Genomic DNA, 18,963 nt, shown 5'->3' with positions numbered 1-18,963 from the left:
GTAGTACCATGAAGAAGCATCCATGAAAGATAGGCGTTGGAAGCCCGAAGTGGCGTTCACCAGTTTGGAAATTCGTGGCAACGGATACGGATGAATCGGACAAGCTTCGTTAAGGTTCGTTAAGGTTCAGATGAACTTTACGATGAGTGGGAAGTTACATCAAAGGGACTTCGGGTTAAGTGGGGTGAAATCTATTTTATCCAGAAGATTTAAACAGACAGACGCCCCCGGTCGAGCCTATGTGGAAGATGACACCTGTCATTACCTCTTACAAGAGTTAGAGATTTTAGGCGATACCCATGTTCGGGTCCAACTGGAGATTGTCTTTTTCTTTGCGTGTAACCAGCCTATCTAGGTTGGTAGTTTGTCTGGGATTGTGGTCTTCCCTCTAGTTGATTCTGTGACACCTTCCTTCCTTATTGGATCAGACCTGTCTAGGACGACAATTTTCCTCAGGTCAACGAGGTCAGCCTTCCCTGTCAGGTCAGTCTCATTTGAGATATTGGTATTCCTTATATTTTCTTCTGTGACGCCTTCTTTCCCTGCCTGGTCGGACCTATCTGGGATGACAGTTTTTCTCAAATCTGCGAGGTCGGCCTTCCCTGTCAGGTCGGTCCAGTCTAGGATGAAGGTTTTCCTTATACTTTCTTCCGTGAGGCCTTTTTTCCCTGTCTGGTCGAACCTGTCTAGGATGTCGATTTTCCACAAATCTGTGAGGTCGGCCTTCCCTGTCAGGTCGGTCCAGTCTGGGATGAAGGTTTTCCTTATACTTTCTTCCGTGATGCCTTCTTTTCTTCGTGCGGGTCGAACCTGTCTAGGATGGCGATTTTCCTCAAATATGCGAGGTCGGCCTTCCCTGTCAGGTCGGTCCAGTCCGGGATGAAGGTTTTCCTTATACTTTCTTTCGTGACGCCTTCTTTTCCTGTCTGGTCGAACCTGTCTAGGATGGCGATTTTCCTCAAATCTGCGAGGTCGGCCTTCCCTATCAGGTCGGTCCAATCTGGGATGAAGGTTTTCCTTATACTTTCTTCCGTGATGCCTTCTTTCCCTGTCTGGTCGAACCTGTCTAGGATGGCGATTTTCCTCAAATATGCGAGGTCGGCCTTCCCTATCAGGTCGGTCCAGTCTGGGATGAAGGTTTTCCTTATACTTTGTTCTGTGATGCCTTCTTTTGGAGGCGTTGTATCGCCGTTTGCGGTAGCGGCTGCAGCGGTGCTGCTGCAGTTGGATGTTGAGAATTGATCCTACCACTAGGAGCAACTCGATTGTTCAACGGTTCTTGCATTGCCCGACTTGAATTTCGAGGGTTGCGATTCCTATTGGCAGGAGGAATATGTTGTCTGTTCGATCTGCTTCTTGTGCTTACCATCTCGATTGTTTTATGTGATAATGGATTAAAAAAAAACCACAGACGGCGCCAATTATATTTCGGCAATAAACTGCTTCAGCACAACGAGAGCAATGGTAAAGAACGCACTAAGAAACAGAGGAATTTGATGTTGGGGGAGATGAAACTGAACCAAGATAATGGCTGCCTACGTACCCAAGATCTATTCTCTAGGGATCAAGTTTCCACGTAGTTCCTTATGAAAAATAATATGGTATTTATATAGATAGAGTAGAGAATCCTTGTAGCTCAAGTAATCTTATTGCTTGAGTAATTGTGATAGAATATAACTGTCAACTGATAATTATCTTTTTGATAAGAAATGAATCTAGACATAAATCAATGTACATTAGTGGCAAGCCATGTGGCTAAGGTTCAGCCTTAGATACATGAGTTAATGGGCATGTACATTGATCCATGATATTGCGAATTGGGCTTTATCCCTGTTGATTAAATGAATAAAATAGAGACCCCTACTAATGAACGTTTGCCACGTAGGTGGGGGTCGAAACAGATGTATGATAGAGATTAAGAAGAAGTGTTTGGATGGTGTTAGTAGGAATTCTGTAATGATGGGGAGTGGTTACAGTAGTTCGTAATTTGCGGTAATGGCTTGTGTAAGTATCTCTTCAGTAATGATTGCATCTAAAAGAAAGATGATGCCATAAGATAAAGTGTTTTGCGTGAGTTCGTTCGTGCGACCTGTGTCCTTCTGGAGCGAGCTGGTAGGACGAACATCTTGGATCGGATGATGATGTCATTGCTTGTAGTGTGAGCTGAAGTGAACCACCTACATGAGGTGAGTTGGTTATGAAGCGAGCTCGGAAGACGAGGACATGAGGTCGGTAGGATATTTCTGCTTATGCTAGATGCGCACCTAATCTTCATTAGATGTGAATATTAGTCCCTCACACAACCCATCTCAGTAGGTTGCTTTATGCGGAGAAGCGATCTGCTGAGAAAGAACGATGGCGTGTGGCTAGCATATGTGAAGGGACGAATGCTTGTGAATAGAAATATCCACCGTTCTGGCGAGATCGTTCCTTGCAAAGATAACGAACCGGTGTTGAATGCTTGAGCGCATGGGAGAATCGGCGTTGGGGGGGGGACGCGCCTCCTCTTTTTCAGGATTTTGAAAAGACAGGTCTTTGGTAGACGTGTGGGCTACGATTTAGGGTGTAATCATGAGGTGCATCGGGAACCGAAGGATCGGTTACACAAAACCAATCTTAGAAACCTGAAGAGTCATTTTTGTTTATCCTCCAGCAAAAACGCAAGCTAGGGTTCTTCAAGTTAGTGCTTCTACCATTGTTGCTCTTCCCTTTTTTCTTCTGTTCTAGCGTTGTGTGCCCAATAGTTAGGTCAGCTTTAGCTTTTGTTGTTTAGGTTTGGTATTTATTAAGAAAAAGGAGATGTCTGAGTTTGATGATACTCGATCTGAGGAGATTTGAGAGGTGTCTTTGAGTTGTGGTGAAATGGAGGAAGATAGGGAGGAATCAGTGGGGTTTAAGAGTGAGGATGTGGAGGAGGATGTACGATCTGATTCTGTTGTTGCTTTAGCTAATACGTCAGGTCGTGACGAGGTCGTCCTCTAGTGGGTTGCCCCCTAGGGCTGTGGATAAACGTGCACTGAAAGCTTTCGTTGATCTAAGGGAAGCTTATGGTATCCATGTGGGTGACCTGGAGATACGCGAATTGGGAGAGAAGGTATAGGTGTTTAGTGATGGGTACACACCACCGAACTACGGGATAGTAGTTTGCGAGGGACAGTTGAGGGCTGGTATGAGGATACCGTTCTCGAAGCTGACTTGTGATTTTTTGAACTTCTGTTGGAAAGCGCCCTGCCAGTTTGTAGGTAATACCTGGCGGTTGCTTAGGGTGTTCGATCTGCTGAATGCGAGTGGTGAATACCGCATAGGGGTCGCTGACATTATTGAGCACTTCTCGGTAAAGTGATCTCGCGCTCTCAACTTTAGCTTGCAAATGGTGATGAGAAAATCTAACGTGTTGGATGGTGTAAGCAATGAGGCTTGGGAGAAGAGGCCGTTGTTGTTAGTTGGGGACTTCTGTGCTAGAGGATTTGGTGTGAAGAATAGGGTTTGTAACTTTGCGGGTGGGTAGGAGTGTATTGCTCTGTTATTTTGATGTTATGATTGTTGATATTGTATCTGACATGGTTCTGTACTGTTTTTGCAGAGCTCGTTATAAAAAGGCGAACTGATTGGGGGGAGATAGAGAGGTTTGCGAAGTTAACTCGAGCTCAGAAATGGGAGAAATAGCCCGAGGTTGCGCATTACTTTGTGGAGCGAGGAGGTTGTGTGATCAGGGAGAAGAGAAATAATCAGAAGAAAAGGGCTCGGGGCCGCATTGTTCGTGAATCTTCTATTGAAGCAACGATGGAGAAGAATAAAGGCGATCTGGTGACGAGAAAGGAGAGGAACTGAAGCCGTTCTGGTCCTAAGCGACCCGTTGGAGGTGATGGAGCCTCGGGGGCTGGTGGGTCGAGTAGGCTGCTTGAAGGGGGAGGGGGGTCTAGTAGCGCTCCCTTTAACTTGGATGAGATCGAGTTCAAACCTCGTGAGCGAAGCAGCTCGCTGAAGAGGAAGGCTGATACAACTGAGCAGAGAGCTACTAAGAATGCCAAGGCTGTGAGGCATGCGGTCAGGGACAACTCTGGTGTTGGGGGCTCGTCTGGTGGCGAACAAGTGGGGGGGTAAGGTCTCACATAGTTCCAGGTCGAGGGCTGCACCCGACCTGAACATCTTGGATCTGGAGACCTTTGGGGTCAGTCAGAGCCAACCACCAGTGACTCGAGATCGTAGCTCGTCGGTGAGGTTAAAGGTCTCGAGTAAGGTGAGTGGGAAATCTGCTATGGCTGATGATGACTTGGATCGCCAAGTGGTGTATGTCGATGACCAGGGGGTGTAGCGAATAGTGAAGTGAACTAATGTCAGCTTCAAGTCGAGCAAGATTGCTGCCTGTATGACTGACCAGATGGCTTTGGATAGCAACTGCAAGGAGATGGATTCCAAGGGCCTTGCTGAGAATCTGAGGCGAATGGACTTGGCTCACTGTCTGGTAAGTGACGTTCTATAGATCTGCTTGTTAGTTCTTTATTGGAACATTAGGGATTGATTGTTGTTGTATGTGTGCTCATGTAGCTTGTGAGCGGATACCAGAAGCTGAAGGAGATCACTCAGATATCTGAGTCGGACAAGGAGTCTATGGCAAAGCTAAGTGAAGAGTTGAAGAATGTCCAGGACGCGTATGCCGTTGATCGCCAAGAGCTCGAGGAGCTGAAGAAACAACATCATGACGTTTGCCTGGAGAAGCTCGTGATGAGCACCGAGCTGGAAAGAGCGAAGATGGAGCTTAATGCTACGAGGACGGAGCTTAATGCTGCGAGGGTGGAGCGTGACAGGGTGACTGGTTACGCCCAACATTGTAAAGACGTTGCTCAGAAGGCTATTTGTCACAGCCCGATTTTCTAAACAATTAAAAATAATGAATATTTGAAATATAAATATCTCAAACATCACTATATTCAATTGTCTAAAAACCCAGGCTATGACGGGGTGGATACTACACATGTCAAAACCTAAAACCCACATCATAAATAATCTTAACAACAAAAAAATCTCCAAAATGTCTCTCTTCCATTCAAAATCATCAATATAAAAATTCTAAGAATAACGAGGTCCTCAACATCGTATTCTCATTCCATATGATTATGAAATTACGCTTATTACATACTTCCAAAAGAACGGACCTAATAGAATAAACTCGGTTTGCTCCGGGCCGCGAATCCCAATCACACGCCCCGGTTCGGTTCGCCTTCCACCTATGTTCCCAAGAACACACCCACGTTGCCAAAACAAAGCAAACATGGGTCAGCAAATTGAATTTGCTGGTATGAGTAGACTAAACACATAAAACCATTATCATACTTTAATTATTCAAACAATCACTTTATATTATCCCATAACTTAATCATTCACGACTTGGAAGGCGGTGGTTCGTCATTTTAACCGGCATAATTTCTTCCCAAGCAAAACTTCCATTTTATTAACTTCCATCTTATTAACTCATTCTAATAACTCCTTTTAATATCTAGATAATTGAATTACACTTACCGATATCCGCCCAGATAATGGTAGGACCCGGCGTCCTGCCTGCAAAATGTTATTAAGTCCTACCCTCCTCGCGAAAAGAAAAGTTAGAACTTGTATATATAACATATGTAGATATTCTATATGTATTCAAAGGTAAACCCAAGCACACTCGTATAAACAAATCCATTTCTCTTATCAATTAATCAATTACTTTTCTTATACACCCATTTCACACTACAGCTGAGCATAGTTTTAGCAGCGCCATACCCCATCGCTAAAAGGTGCCTTTGAGCGTGGCAAAGATCTGTCATAACGCACCGGATGGCGTTGCAAAGGCGTGGCTAAAAAAGTCGTCTCAAATACTCAAATGCTGGCTTAAAAAGTGGCGTGGCAAATGTTCCTAGTTTGTTCGCGACGCCTATGGGGGCTGCTAATACACTAATTCCGTTGCTACTTCATTTATGAAAATTAAATTAATTACAAATTTATTTCAAACTATTTTTACGCTTTGGCGTATAAAAAGAGAGCTTCAGAATAACAACTAGGATGGCGTTGCAAAAGTGATACCTTTAGTACCACAACTAGACATCATAAAAAGGCAACCTTTTGCTACACTATTTCCGTTCTTGGAAAGTTTGAATTTTAGCTATACATTTGGCGTGACAACAGGGCGTCCATAAATTTAGCGACACACCAAGTGTGGCAAAAGTGTCTACGTTCACGGCGGGGAATCAAATCTTTTAGCTACACCAAAATTGTTGCGAATGATATAAATTCGAGGAAAAGCACACTTTATTTGGCGGTAAAACAACAATGAAATGGCAAAAGAAATGCATTTTTATTCGTTCATTATTAACTCCACATGTACACCCAAAACATCTTACTTAGGCCACCCCATGTGTAAACAAACGAGAAAATATGAGAACTTGAACTAGAGCATATAGTGCCGATAATAAATAGCCCTTGCCATCCAAAATCTTCTCAAAGTCATCCGAAAGCAGGTTGAACAACTTCAGACTGGCGACACATTCAACTCTTTTTTTCAAATTTGTTTCTCAACTTGAGTTCGCATGGTACTCTCCCCGAGTATATCGATGTTTTTTGTCATGACTCAATGGTGGTGAACTGGTGACACAGATATTCAAATTTTCCTGTCTTGAAGAGGCATCCGAGAAATGATTTGCTTCCATGCATCTTGAATTGAAAGTCGCACGATCATAAGCTTTAGCCGCCTTCAATGGCAATTTCAATATATAACACATAATTTGTATTTGATAATTGCTTTGCTTCCACTCACCTCTTGAAAGCGTATGTAATGATTGGGTCATTATGTATAAAATGAATTATCGACACAAACTATTTAACGAAGTAAAAAATAATGCAATCAAATACGAAACGATACAACTAATTCTCTCCGGCCCAAAACCATGAAAAGCAAGAGGGAAAATTTAAGTTTTTGGGAACTTCAAGCCTTGCTATGACTGCATCAGCTTCTCCTATCCGTCTTGGATCTAAAATCACAAGGTAACATCTTTGTCTTCAAAGCGCATACTTGAAAAATCAAAAACATAGATTAACATCCATTAAAACAGAGAGAGAGTAGATAGTTCCACAACTTTTGTGATTAACGGAGTCAGACAAAAAAGTTACCATATACTCTTTTTTTTTTCTTTAATGTGGTTAGGCTGTGTTGCCATAATATGTAACTACCTTGAAACCCAAAGGACATGTTGAAATACAAAATGCACCCAACATAACATGGCAACGAGGGGGATAACATAGGGAATTTCTATTGTTCTATAAGGAAGATCAGTTCCCCAAATTCAGCCTTCTTTGTCATTTAGCATGAGTAAGTACCTACTCTGATGTGTTCATTCTTACCTCTACTACAAGGAGGTATCCGTCATCCTCTTTGTCACCTTTAGAAATGAAGATGGGCTCACCGATAAATCTTCGATTTCCAACTGACCAAGTCGAAACTGACTTGCTGTCCACATTGAGCTTTGCAACAGTATCAAAAGGAAAATGTGGCAAGGTTTGGCAGGAACCAGAAGATGTGGCAGTGCCTCTGTGCAAATCAGAACTGAGCAAACCAATGAGCTTATTTACCACGAGAAAATAGTCTATCAAGCCAGATATATCAAGCAGTAGATAATCACCCATACTGCAGGCTAAACGAAATGCAATCACCTTGCAGACTACAAAAAAGCGGTGACTTTTATTTCCTAAAAGCATCTCACAAAATTAAATGAAATACAATGGTCTACCTTCTTCAGTTCGGTCTTTGGAGGAGGAGGTTCCTTATAGAAAGTAGGCATGGGGGCAGCTTTAAATGTCAGATTCTTTCTGAGTTGCTTGAGATCTGCTTCCTGGCTCTCCTAAAAGATGAACACAAAGGTTAGATAAAGTGAAACTTAGAAAATACCTTATCAAAGCCACGAAAAACAATAAAATTTAAGAGCTGTTCCTTATACCTTTGATTTTGCCTGCAAGTTATTTTTTCGACTTCCTTAGCATGAATTTTCTCTTCTATTTTGAATAAAACTGGCCAATAGAACAAAGAAATAGTTTGAATAGTTTTCAAGCTTAATCTGGTGAGTATCAAAAGTCAAAATCCTTTGAAAAACTAAGGTGATCAGACCTCCTTCCGTTTTCAGCACGCTCATCCAACCTGAAAGCAAATCCAGATCCACTACTCCTCCTTGACCCAGCGAGTGGTACTTCTGGCAATATTGATGAAATCATTAGCCTTTAAAAAAAATAGGAAATGAAGAAAATAATCAATAGAAAATGAAAGTCCATGGGGAGACAAATACGAGGTAGCAGAATGAGCATCTTCATCATCTTTGGTTGGCAATGACTGCCTAGTTGTGATTGAACTTTGATCATGCAATCTATAGTAAAAGCAAATGATCTCATTTAAACCGATAATAGTTGACACAGAAAGAATATATCAAGAACTTACAGAATACAGCTAGCATTAAATAATTGGGACCAGCGTGAAGTGTAACATAGGAGCTACAATTCAAATTGTGTGTTTTTGTATCTTAATTGAATTGAGCGGTAGGCAGTTCCAAAGTATTCTTCTAAATACTTATTTAAACTTCTATAGCCAATATTGCAGAATTCATAACAATTAGAGATAAATTTCAATCAACTTATCATAATTTCTCAAAACTAAAGAGAAGGCAAACAATGAATCACAGTCAACGTGGGTACAAATGTCCAATAAGTATTATTAAGTAAGGGCTTACTCAGTAGCTCCAGAAGCTGGGCCATCAACAGATGCCTTCACAGTATCGCTCTTTCCAGGCTAATTTCAAGTAGATACGGCATAAGATACCGTTATAAAAAGAAGAGATGAAATAACACAAGTAGAAACCGAAGAAGAAATACAAATGGCACAGAAAACAGACACTCACCGCAGACCGTGACGCTAGGCACAGATGCTAAAGTAGCCCGCTTGGGAGTACTCCGTCAATAGTTGGTTTTGTTTCGATGGAACTGCCTCCAGTGGATACCCACCTAGTGGGAGGGCACCTAGTCTCAAGTATGCACCATATTATATTATAATGATATTTGACTAATGTAATTTTCATTTTAACGATAAAATAGGGAAATATAAATGTTGACAGGGGTGCTTATTGCATTCTTATCAAACCTAAAAATAGATGATTGTTATACATATGTCTGTGGTACATAGACTATGTCTGAGGAGACAGGTGCGGTGTGTTTATGTGTATGTGTATGTGTGTGTCAGAGAGACTCACCATGCCATTCCAATCAGCACATTTCTTGTGTTATTTTGTGTTATCTTGTCCTCATACTACATCAGCCAGTCAAGAATAATTAAGGGTCATACTAATTCAACCAATTGAAAGAAATAGCAAGCAAAAAAAAAAAAAAATCCACTTACATGATCATGATTTGGAGACAGTTGGGTGTTAAGATGAAAGTCAACAAAAAAATTTCATTCAATCCATGGCCTGCAGAAGAAGAAAGCAAAGAGCTTTGAGATCAGCCTTTGGAGCAGTCAATTTGCACCTAAGCTTTGAGATTCATGGGTAGCAAAATAAACGAAAGGGCTGACATGCATGAATTGGTATTTTTCAATATCAAAGCATGAGTAATTTACTTCATTCATGCTAAGTATTTCGCCGGAAGCCTTCATAGTCACATGATAATGTATATGAGATGTTGAAAAAGCCCAAGCAAGGTTCAATAAGCAAAATCAGACAGGCCATTAACCGAAATTTAGATCCAAAAATATCCAATGATGTCTGCTAATATTCAATCATATGTGATAAACTGATAATAGATGATAATGTATATGAGATGTTGAAAAAGCACAAGCAAGGTTCAATAAGCAAAATCAGACAGGCCATTAACCGAAATTTAGATCCAAAAATATCCAATGATGTCTGCTAATATTCAATCATATGTGACCTGAAAATCGAAGTTTCACCGGTGGTGGAGTAACACAAAAGCAAAATTAAACCAACTCCATAGGGGGGAGGGGAAGGTAATGATCCTCCAGATTGATATTTAGTTCCAGATCCCAAGATGACTACCCCTCTCCTTGCTCCCTTAAGACCGAGTATGTCTAGCAATAATATCTTTAACAAAATCAAGGAAGACAACTGCTACAAGAGATCAATAGCTAAAACTCTTCTGGTTACTAGCTAATGAGTTGTTTCATTCCCTTCTACGAAAATCTACGACAAAAGAGAATGCATCTGACAATTTGTGAAGACAGTTTTATAGTAGCCTATAGTCTGAAACTATGAATGACTGATCATTTGTTAAGGAAATCATACTTGAATGTGCTTTTAGGATGACAAGCAGTTCCTACTTTCAAATTGATTAGTGGTCATTTCTGGATGATAGCATCAGTCACTATGATAGTACTCCTTTTGTTCTATATGTGAAAGTCCATGGCTGTACTTTATATATACATAACAATAAATGATTGCAGATCACATCTCACCTCTCTTTTGGAAATATATTTCCATTGTTTTAATCGTCTATTAACATGCTTGCCCTTCCACTAGAGAAGACCCCACCCTCACTTTAGAAGCTACCCCATTTTGTTTATAACAAGCCTGCCCTTCCTCTTAACTAGGAGTTCAGTCATGCCATGAAAAAGAACCCTCACTCATATCAAGAGAAGATTCCCACGCAGTAGAAGCAAATTTTGTATGAAAAGAGAGAGAGTTGATCTTCTCTTTAGGGTCAACATCCCGACCCAGATTACACAACCTCATAAACATGCCAAATAACCAAATATTACTATAACATAAGCCACTAGAAATGAAAAACTATTACAGCCCCCAAACACTCCTAGAATATAGTTACTTCCAAAGCAATCATTTAACCAGCACATCCAACCATATAACTTAGGGACTTGAAACCATAATAACTTATTAAAGTTGTGACTAACACAAAACATCACAGAAGGAGTTACTCGATCAGGCATGCAACCAATCAATTTATTACATACAGTTCATACGTACCAGGGAAAACCGCCATTAAACTTCAGCATCCAAGCCTCAAACCTAGCTTGACGGACCACCATATCCTCTATTTTACTTCTAGCTAGATGACTCTGGCAGGACCCCATGCCCAAGCCCTTCGGAGTATCCAGACCTTACACCCAATACTATAATAAAAATTTCTTCCTCGGTCTTTGCCTCATCGCCTTCTACTTCAGATTCAGCTTTAAGATGTCGTATTCGGTCCTGTAAGTTTAAATTGGGTATAAATATATAAAAATATAAGTACCATGGTAAAAGCTAGATACAAGTAAATTTACTTACATAGTTTTCTTTAGCAACATGACTAGTCCATCCCTTACTACTACTAAAGTGGGTTCGATGATAGAATTCAATCTTGCCAATAGGTTCGAAGTCTCGAGTCCTTATTTAAAAGATTTGAAAACGTATTCCTTTATAATTTACTTCAAATAATATCAAATTGCGGAAAAGCAACCAAATGAATGTAAATAAAAAATATTACAGATTCCTCCAAGTATCCTCGGAATGGCTTTGAACCACCACAATGGTTTGTTGGGAGCTTTTTGAATTTTGCTCGCTAATTTTCTGCAATAAAATAAATATAATATCAAAACCAAAGCTAGCAAAAATATAAAACCGGACACAAGATTGCCATATGTAATGAGTAGTGCTAGAATCATTTCAACACAACCCTTATTATAAGCGTAATACTTGGAAGACATACACTCTCCATAGTAGTTGCCAAATTAGCACAATAAGGTATATTACCTTGAAATCTTTTCTAAACCAATCACAACATGCATTCCATTTTTCTTGTGCCAAGCCACTCTAAGGGTGTGATCGTGCGACTCCATCATTTCTAAAACTCCTATAATACTTGTGAAGATGACACCTAAAACCTCTTAAGCATGCGCCTAATATTTTGTCCACAACGTACTTATCGTGTGCAAGGAGAAGAAAGACGAAAAAAATAACAGTAGCAGCACGAAGAAAATGGACAAGGCCAAAGCAGTAGCCATGGTGGGAGCACAAAAGGTAAAGAATGGGACATCAATAGGTATCAAATGGATCAAGACCCAATGCCAAATCTATACACATAATAAAAAGTTTTACAACCAACCAAAATCAGAGAATGATAATGGCAACTCGGTCTCATACATAAGTCAGCTCGCAAAGCACGGGCACATGATGGAAAGTTGGAAACCAACAAGCACCTACTTCACTTTTTTTAATTTAATCATCCTTAAATGGAAACCAGTACCAATTCAAACCACTTCAGTTACATGGTACGTAACAACAAAAACCAAAGAAAACTTTTCTATACCAATAACTTAACCTGACACATATATAACACATTTAAACAAAATAAATTGAACAAATATGAAACAAGGAGAATCATACAGAAAATTCAGTAATGAACTGCCAAACATCCAAAGGTCAACCAAGGAACCAATAATACACAAAAACCATTATCAGAAATCATTCATACTCATAAATTAACGAGAACATCACTAAGAAGTTTATTAAAACCTGAAACACTGCAGGGATTGTGTACAGAAACAATGGCGAGAACCTTAATTCCTATAGATAAACAATAAAAAGGTAAATAAATTACGATAAGGGGTTAAGAGAGAATGGAGTATGAAATAGAATAAACCACTGCAAAATATTTGAGCTTTGGTAACTTCAAACTTCAATTCGTTTAAAGATTGTAACTTTAATTCCAGAATTCAAAACCAAAAATCGGAACTTAAAGTATATAAGCGAGGAGATTATCTCAATTTAAAGGACGTACCAGTCGACAATCAGTAATCAAGGAAGCTTTGACATTGCCGATTCGCCTGATTTAAGCTAAAACAAGACCAATGGTCTAATTAAGAATGGACGAAATGAGTAAAAAAAAGAAAAAGAAAAAACATTACAATGAAAAACCAGTTTGAAGAAGAAGAAGAAGAGATAAAATTAAAATATCCTTACATATTTTGTAGTACGATCGGTTTCGTCAGTCAGTCGGTGAAGAATGTTTTTGTTTTTTTTTAGCAGTGGTAGTTTTTTTTAGGGTTTCTTTTGGTTTCCCAAATTTTTATCGCTTAGAATTTTAGTGGGACGCGAAAACTATTTCCAACGAAAATGATCCCGCCCAATATTAAACATTTACTGGCCTTATGTGACACCAATGGACGCTGCAAATACTATGGTACAGAAAAAATAAATAAATTGGGAGAACAAATATAAAACTTATTAAAGACGCCAAAGGCGTTGCTAAATCCAAAATACCTTTTTGCAACTATTGCAGCGTAGCTAGTGCTCAATTTTTTCAATAAAAATGAAATTCTAAGTAAAAGAAAATTTCAAATGAAAGCTTTTGCGATGCCAGTTAGCATGGCAACAATTAAATCCCAATAAACTGGTACTAATAAGACCGAAACATTTTAGCAGCCCCATTAGGCGTTGCAAATGTTATGCTTTACCAATAAAATTAGGGCGTTGCAAAAAGAGTCGCGTTGCTGGACCGGACCTTCTGTTGTAGTGTCTACAACCTATGTACCTTTTAAAGGTCATTCCCATACATTCGAGGAATACCTATCAAATTCTTATTCGGGCCATTATGGCACATTCAATGAATGCCCGCGGGTCATTTCGCCACATTCAAGGAATGCCCAATCCTACATTCCGTCTACACTCGAGGAATTCAACTAACCATAAAGCGCTAATACCTTAGTTCCTCTACAGGGTAGTCAAACAATCGGGTCATTCACAAGACATTCGATGAATACCCATAGATAACGCTTAACGGGCCATTTATGGCACATTCAATAAATGCCCACCTAACATATGACATCAACAGTCATAAAACTTAATTCTAAAAATTGAGACGTGGAGAGTTCTAAAATAGTGCGGTAAATTTATTTACGCATTATTGAACTTTATTTTATATATCATTTCAGAGAACGAATGAGTAGCTTAATAAATGTATTTTTGGTTTACGCGTTATTAGTTTCATAGATGTCTAAGTGTCCACGTTGTATATTATAAAATACTGCACAATCACATATTAGTTAATACACGTACACACGTATATATAGAAAGGTTTTAGCCTAAAGCCAAGCACGTTAATAGTCTTAGACTTATCCTATTAGACCGAATCATAATTTTAGGAAAAAGTCAAATTTTCGGGTCAACTGGTCAAAGTCAACCATGGTCAAAGTCAAAGTCAAAGTTCACTCTGGTCAACAGTCAAAGTCAGAGTCCACTCTGGTCAACAGTCAAAGTCAACCTAGCCTAAACTCCAAAAACCCAAAAGCCCAAAGCCCATAGTCTAAAATTTAAAAAAAATCAAACAAAACATATAGCCCATACGATTTTGCCCAAGCCCAAATCGTGGGTCACTGTTCATCTCCTTCCTCAAACAAAACTTCCACCACCACCGACCACCACACAGCCACCACCGGCCACCCATGGTAAAAAGAAACCCCGCGGTTTGGTTCAGGGAGAAAAACCCTATCTACCCATATCAACAACGATGATTACATTTATCTTGAAAAAAAACGACCGACGCCATTAAAGCTTTCTCAGAGCTTCCACAGGTATTGCTCGGCACCACTGAGCCACCTCCACTCAACACACAACCCTCCACACCTTACCCCACATCCTCCATGTTCAATTCCAACCATAAACTCACAACAAAACTAAACAAAACATTAATCCAAACGATCGAGGCAGGGCGGTTTGGTGCTGATTTGGCGCCATTAGAGCTTCAAATTGACCCACCTCCACTCAACACACAACCCTTCTAACATCAATAACATTCACGGTAACCATTTCACAGAACAAAATAAGAACCATACAAAAAAAAGAACAAAGAACGGTTTGAGGCTGGCGATGGCGCCATCACCGCGGTCCCGATCGAACGGCGGTTTAATTGCCAAGAGTTAGTCCCTAATTGATCGGGGGTTCAAAATGGTGTTTAACCATTAACAGAGTTGACAAAAATAGAAATTTGAGAAAGAACGGCATTATCGGTATGTTTAAATCGAAAACCAATAAAAAAATATAATCTAGTATGACTACTCGTTTGTTAAAATTTGAGCGAACGGCTCGACTCAAATCGAAACCCCTCGCCGTCTCATCGCGAACCGATTATCTTCCTCGTTCAAAACTCCTGTTTTTCTCTCAGTAAAACTCTCACTTTTTAACAAAACTCTCGCTTTGTTTTTCTAAAAAAAACTCTCATTGAGAAACCCTATTTTCTCGCTTTTTCAAACCTCCCGAAAAACCGGGTTTTAAACCTATCTACTTACTTACGGGCTTTTATCCTATCTACTTACTTACGGGCTTTTTTTCCAAAACTACTGGATATTCTATTTCTGTATTCTATTTACATTATTATTATTATTATTTATTATTATTATTATTTCTAGGAAAAGCAAATAAAACACGGGGTGTTATAATATACACACCTTAAAAGGATCTCGTCCCGAGATTCAAGGTAGAGTGTAGATTAACCAAACAAACAGTACGTCAAACAATAAAAATGAGACATACGTGTATACGCAAGTATACACACCTTTAAAGGAATAAACGTAATTAGTTTATTTAATTTTCAACACTTAAGTAAACTCATTATTTCTCAATTTATCAAAACTCATATTCTTCGAGTTAAATCATACTAAGAAGGCAATGTAGTTCCTCTCACACCGAGGCAGTTAGTTCCACTCTTAGTATTTCCCAACAAATCCAAAGCGTTAAAAAAAATATACCTATGATAATTTCCTTTTTAACGATCTTTCTTGTCAAAACTATTTGTTTAAAAACTCATATGTTTCATCCACCACCTTAGTGTTTACACATATATCAACATTTCTCTCAGTGTCTCACAAACACCACATGTTCGAAAAGAAAAGAAAAAAATAAAACGTATAGACTGATTCATATTATCAACGGCCTATACTATGTCCACCATCACATAGGATCAAACACCTACAATGTGATGCATGCATACTGGCTCACACACCAACGATATGCAAGTATACACTGGTTCACACACCAACGATGCATACTAACTCTCTACCATCACATAGGATCAAACACCAACGATGTGTGGTATGCACACTGGATCACACTCCAACGATGTACATGTACACACTGGATCAAACTCAACGATGCATCTGAGAGAGATGTTATGTATATTGGATCACACACCAACGATATACATAACTTGGACAATATCAAATATTTCAAATCCAACCTTTATCAAAAGGGTTTCTTTATTCCTTGGATAATTCCAATTTACTCAAATATGAAATTTTAAAATACCAATTTCTTCTTTAGCCAATACTTACTTAAAATAGAAAACTCCGTTAGGAAAACAACACTATAACATGCTGAATAATTTCAATTATAAATCATAAGAAGCTAACCGTTAAAACAACCAGCATTTTATTTTCATAATCATACGACAATTTCTTACATGCTAAGTACCAATAAAGGAAACTAGCAAACAACAAATTCAAACATACCTAACATTAACCAGTGCAGTTCTTAGCATAGTGTCCCAGCTGCCCACATTTATAACACTTGCCTACTTGTTCATTTGGTTTAGGACATCTTCGAATAGTATGTCCAACTTCCCCACAGTTCAAACAATTACCATCAAATCTCTTTAGCGAAGCACTAATGTCCTTATTCACATGCTTACTTGCTTGCCTATCATATGGGTGATGCTGACTTTTTCTCTGCCCTTGACGTGGCTGACTAGAAATAAGGTGTAAGCTGGCTTGTTTGGGGGCATCCTCTTTAATCTTCTCATCTCTGGGTCTATTGTCCAATTGTTCATATCTTAATGCCAAATCTAACACACGATCGAAAGTTTGAATCAAAGGGTATCAAATAACTTCGATAGATATGGCTCTAGTCCGCGGATGAACCACGGTTCTTCTTTACTTGGGTATCCACTAGATAAGGAGCATACCTCGATAGTTCATTGAACTTAGTCGCGTGCTCGAAGTAGCAGTTTTTCCTCCTTGGGTCGGATGAAAGAATTCCTCGATTAATTGCTCCTTACTTAACGGCATTAGGAACAAACCTTCCCTCAAATCTTACACGAAAATCCTCCCAAGTCATAGTTCCCACATCCATATTATCCTTGATAGACCTCCACCAAAATAAAGTGACCCTCCAACTGGTGAGAAGCCAACTCACTACGCACCTCGGTGAGTTGCATCTTAGCAAACACGGATTCACACATAGTAACCCATTTTCAAAGATCAATGGCCCCTTTCTCTCCCTTGAACCGGCCTCCTAAAGTTATAAAATCCTTGTTTCTCCTAGCAAAAGGATCCCTAGATTAGCATGTTGACCCTCCGAATAGTTTCCACCAACCGAAGTTAATATAGCTCCCAAATCGCCAGATATAGTATTACTTCCAGTACCAGTAATGTCATTGTCATCTCCAGCCATCACCTTAAAACAAAATGGACTTCTATTAGTACTTCAAACATCTTAAACTCAAACACACCCAACCAATCACCACATTCCGAGGATCACCTAGACCTTCCAAATCTAGACTAACCTAAGCTCTGATACCAAAATGTCACAGCCCGATTTTCTAAACAATTAAAAATAATGAATATTTGAAATATAAATATCTCAAACATCACTATATTCAATTGTCTAAAAACCCAGGCTATGACGGGGTGGATACTACACATGTCAAAACCTAAAACCCACATCATAAATAATCTTAACAACAAAAAAATCTCCAAAATGTCTCTCTTCCATTCAAAAATCATCAATATAAAAATTCTAAGAATAACAGGTCCTCAACATCGTATTCTCATTCCATATGATTATGAAATTACGCTATTACATACTTCCAAAAGAACAGACCTAATAGAATAAACTCGGGGACTGCTCGGGCCGCGAATCCTAATCACGCGCATGGCGGTTCCGCTTCCACCTATGTTCCTAAGAACACACCCCACGTTGCCAAAACAAAGCAAACATGGATTGACAAATTGAATTTCTTTGGTATGAGTAGACTAAACACATAAAACCATTATCATACTTTAATTATTCAAACAATCACTTTATATTATCCCATAACTTAATCATTCACGGCTTGGAAGATGTAGTAGTTAGTCATTTTAACCGGCATAATTTCTTCCCAAGCAAAACTTCCATTTTATTAACTTCCATCTTATTAACTCATTCTAATAACTCCTTTTAATATCTAGATAATTGAATTACACTTACCGATATCCGCCGCTGTATAATGGTAGGACCGCGTCCCTGCACAAAATGTTATTAAGTCCTACCCTCCTGCAAAAGAAAGTTAGAACTTGTATATATAGCATATGTAGATATTCTATATGTATTCAAAGGTAAACCCAAGCACACTCGTATAAACAAATCCATTTCTCTTATCAATTAATCAATTACTTTTCTTATACACCCATTTCACAACCTATGTACCTTAGGTCATTCCCGCCACATTCAAGGAATACCTATCAAATCACTAACGGGCCATTCATGGCACATTCAATGAATGCCCTGGGTCATTCCTGCCACATTCAAGGAATGCCCAATCCTACATTCCGTACACTCGAGGAATTCAACTAACTAACATGGCCGAATACCTTAGTTCCTCTCTAGGGTAGTCAAACAATCAGTCATTCATGGCACATTCAATGAATACCCATAGATAACGCTTTAACGGGCCATTTATGGCACATTCAATAAATGCCCACCTAACATATGACATCAGCCGGTCATAAAACTTAATTCTAAAATTGAGGCGTGGAGTTCTAAAATAGTGCGGTAAATTTATTTACGCATTATTGAACTTTATTTTATATATCATTTCAGAGAACGAATGAGTAGCTTAATAAATGTATTTTTGGTTTACGCGTTATTAGTTTCATAGATGTCTAAGTGTCCACGTTGTATATTA

The 18,963-nt window shown here is 39.2% G+C and overlaps 2 protein-coding genes across 2 annotated transcripts in view; one reads left to right on the top strand and one right to left on the bottom strand.

Moving 5' to 3' along the window:
- Positions 1 to 18,963, bottom strand: part of LOC147513617 (membrane steroid-binding protein 1-like) — a 48,985-nt gene that overhangs the window by 8,778 nt on the left and 21,244 nt on the right. The gene's annotated exons all lie outside the window — the stretch shown is intronic.
- On the top strand, positions 2,521 to 4,878 carry LOC147513620 (uncharacterized). The gene is made up of 2 exons (XM_086598934.1): positions 2,521 to 4,465; positions 4,549 to 4,878. Exons 1-2 carry the CDS (start codon positions 4,370 to 4,372, stop codon positions 4,876 to 4,878), a joined length of 426 nt encoding a protein of 141 aa, XP_086455060.1. The 5' UTR covers positions 2,521 to 4,369.

This window comes from Coptis chinensis, chromosome 3 (assembly GCF_015680905.1).
Source record: "Coptis chinensis isolate HL-2020 chromosome 3, ASM1568090v1, whole genome shotgun sequence".
Taxonomy (NCBI): domain Eukaryota; kingdom Viridiplantae; phylum Streptophyta; class Magnoliopsida; order Ranunculales; family Ranunculaceae; genus Coptis; species Coptis chinensis.
This window is presented reverse-complemented; position numbering and strand designations above follow the sequence as displayed.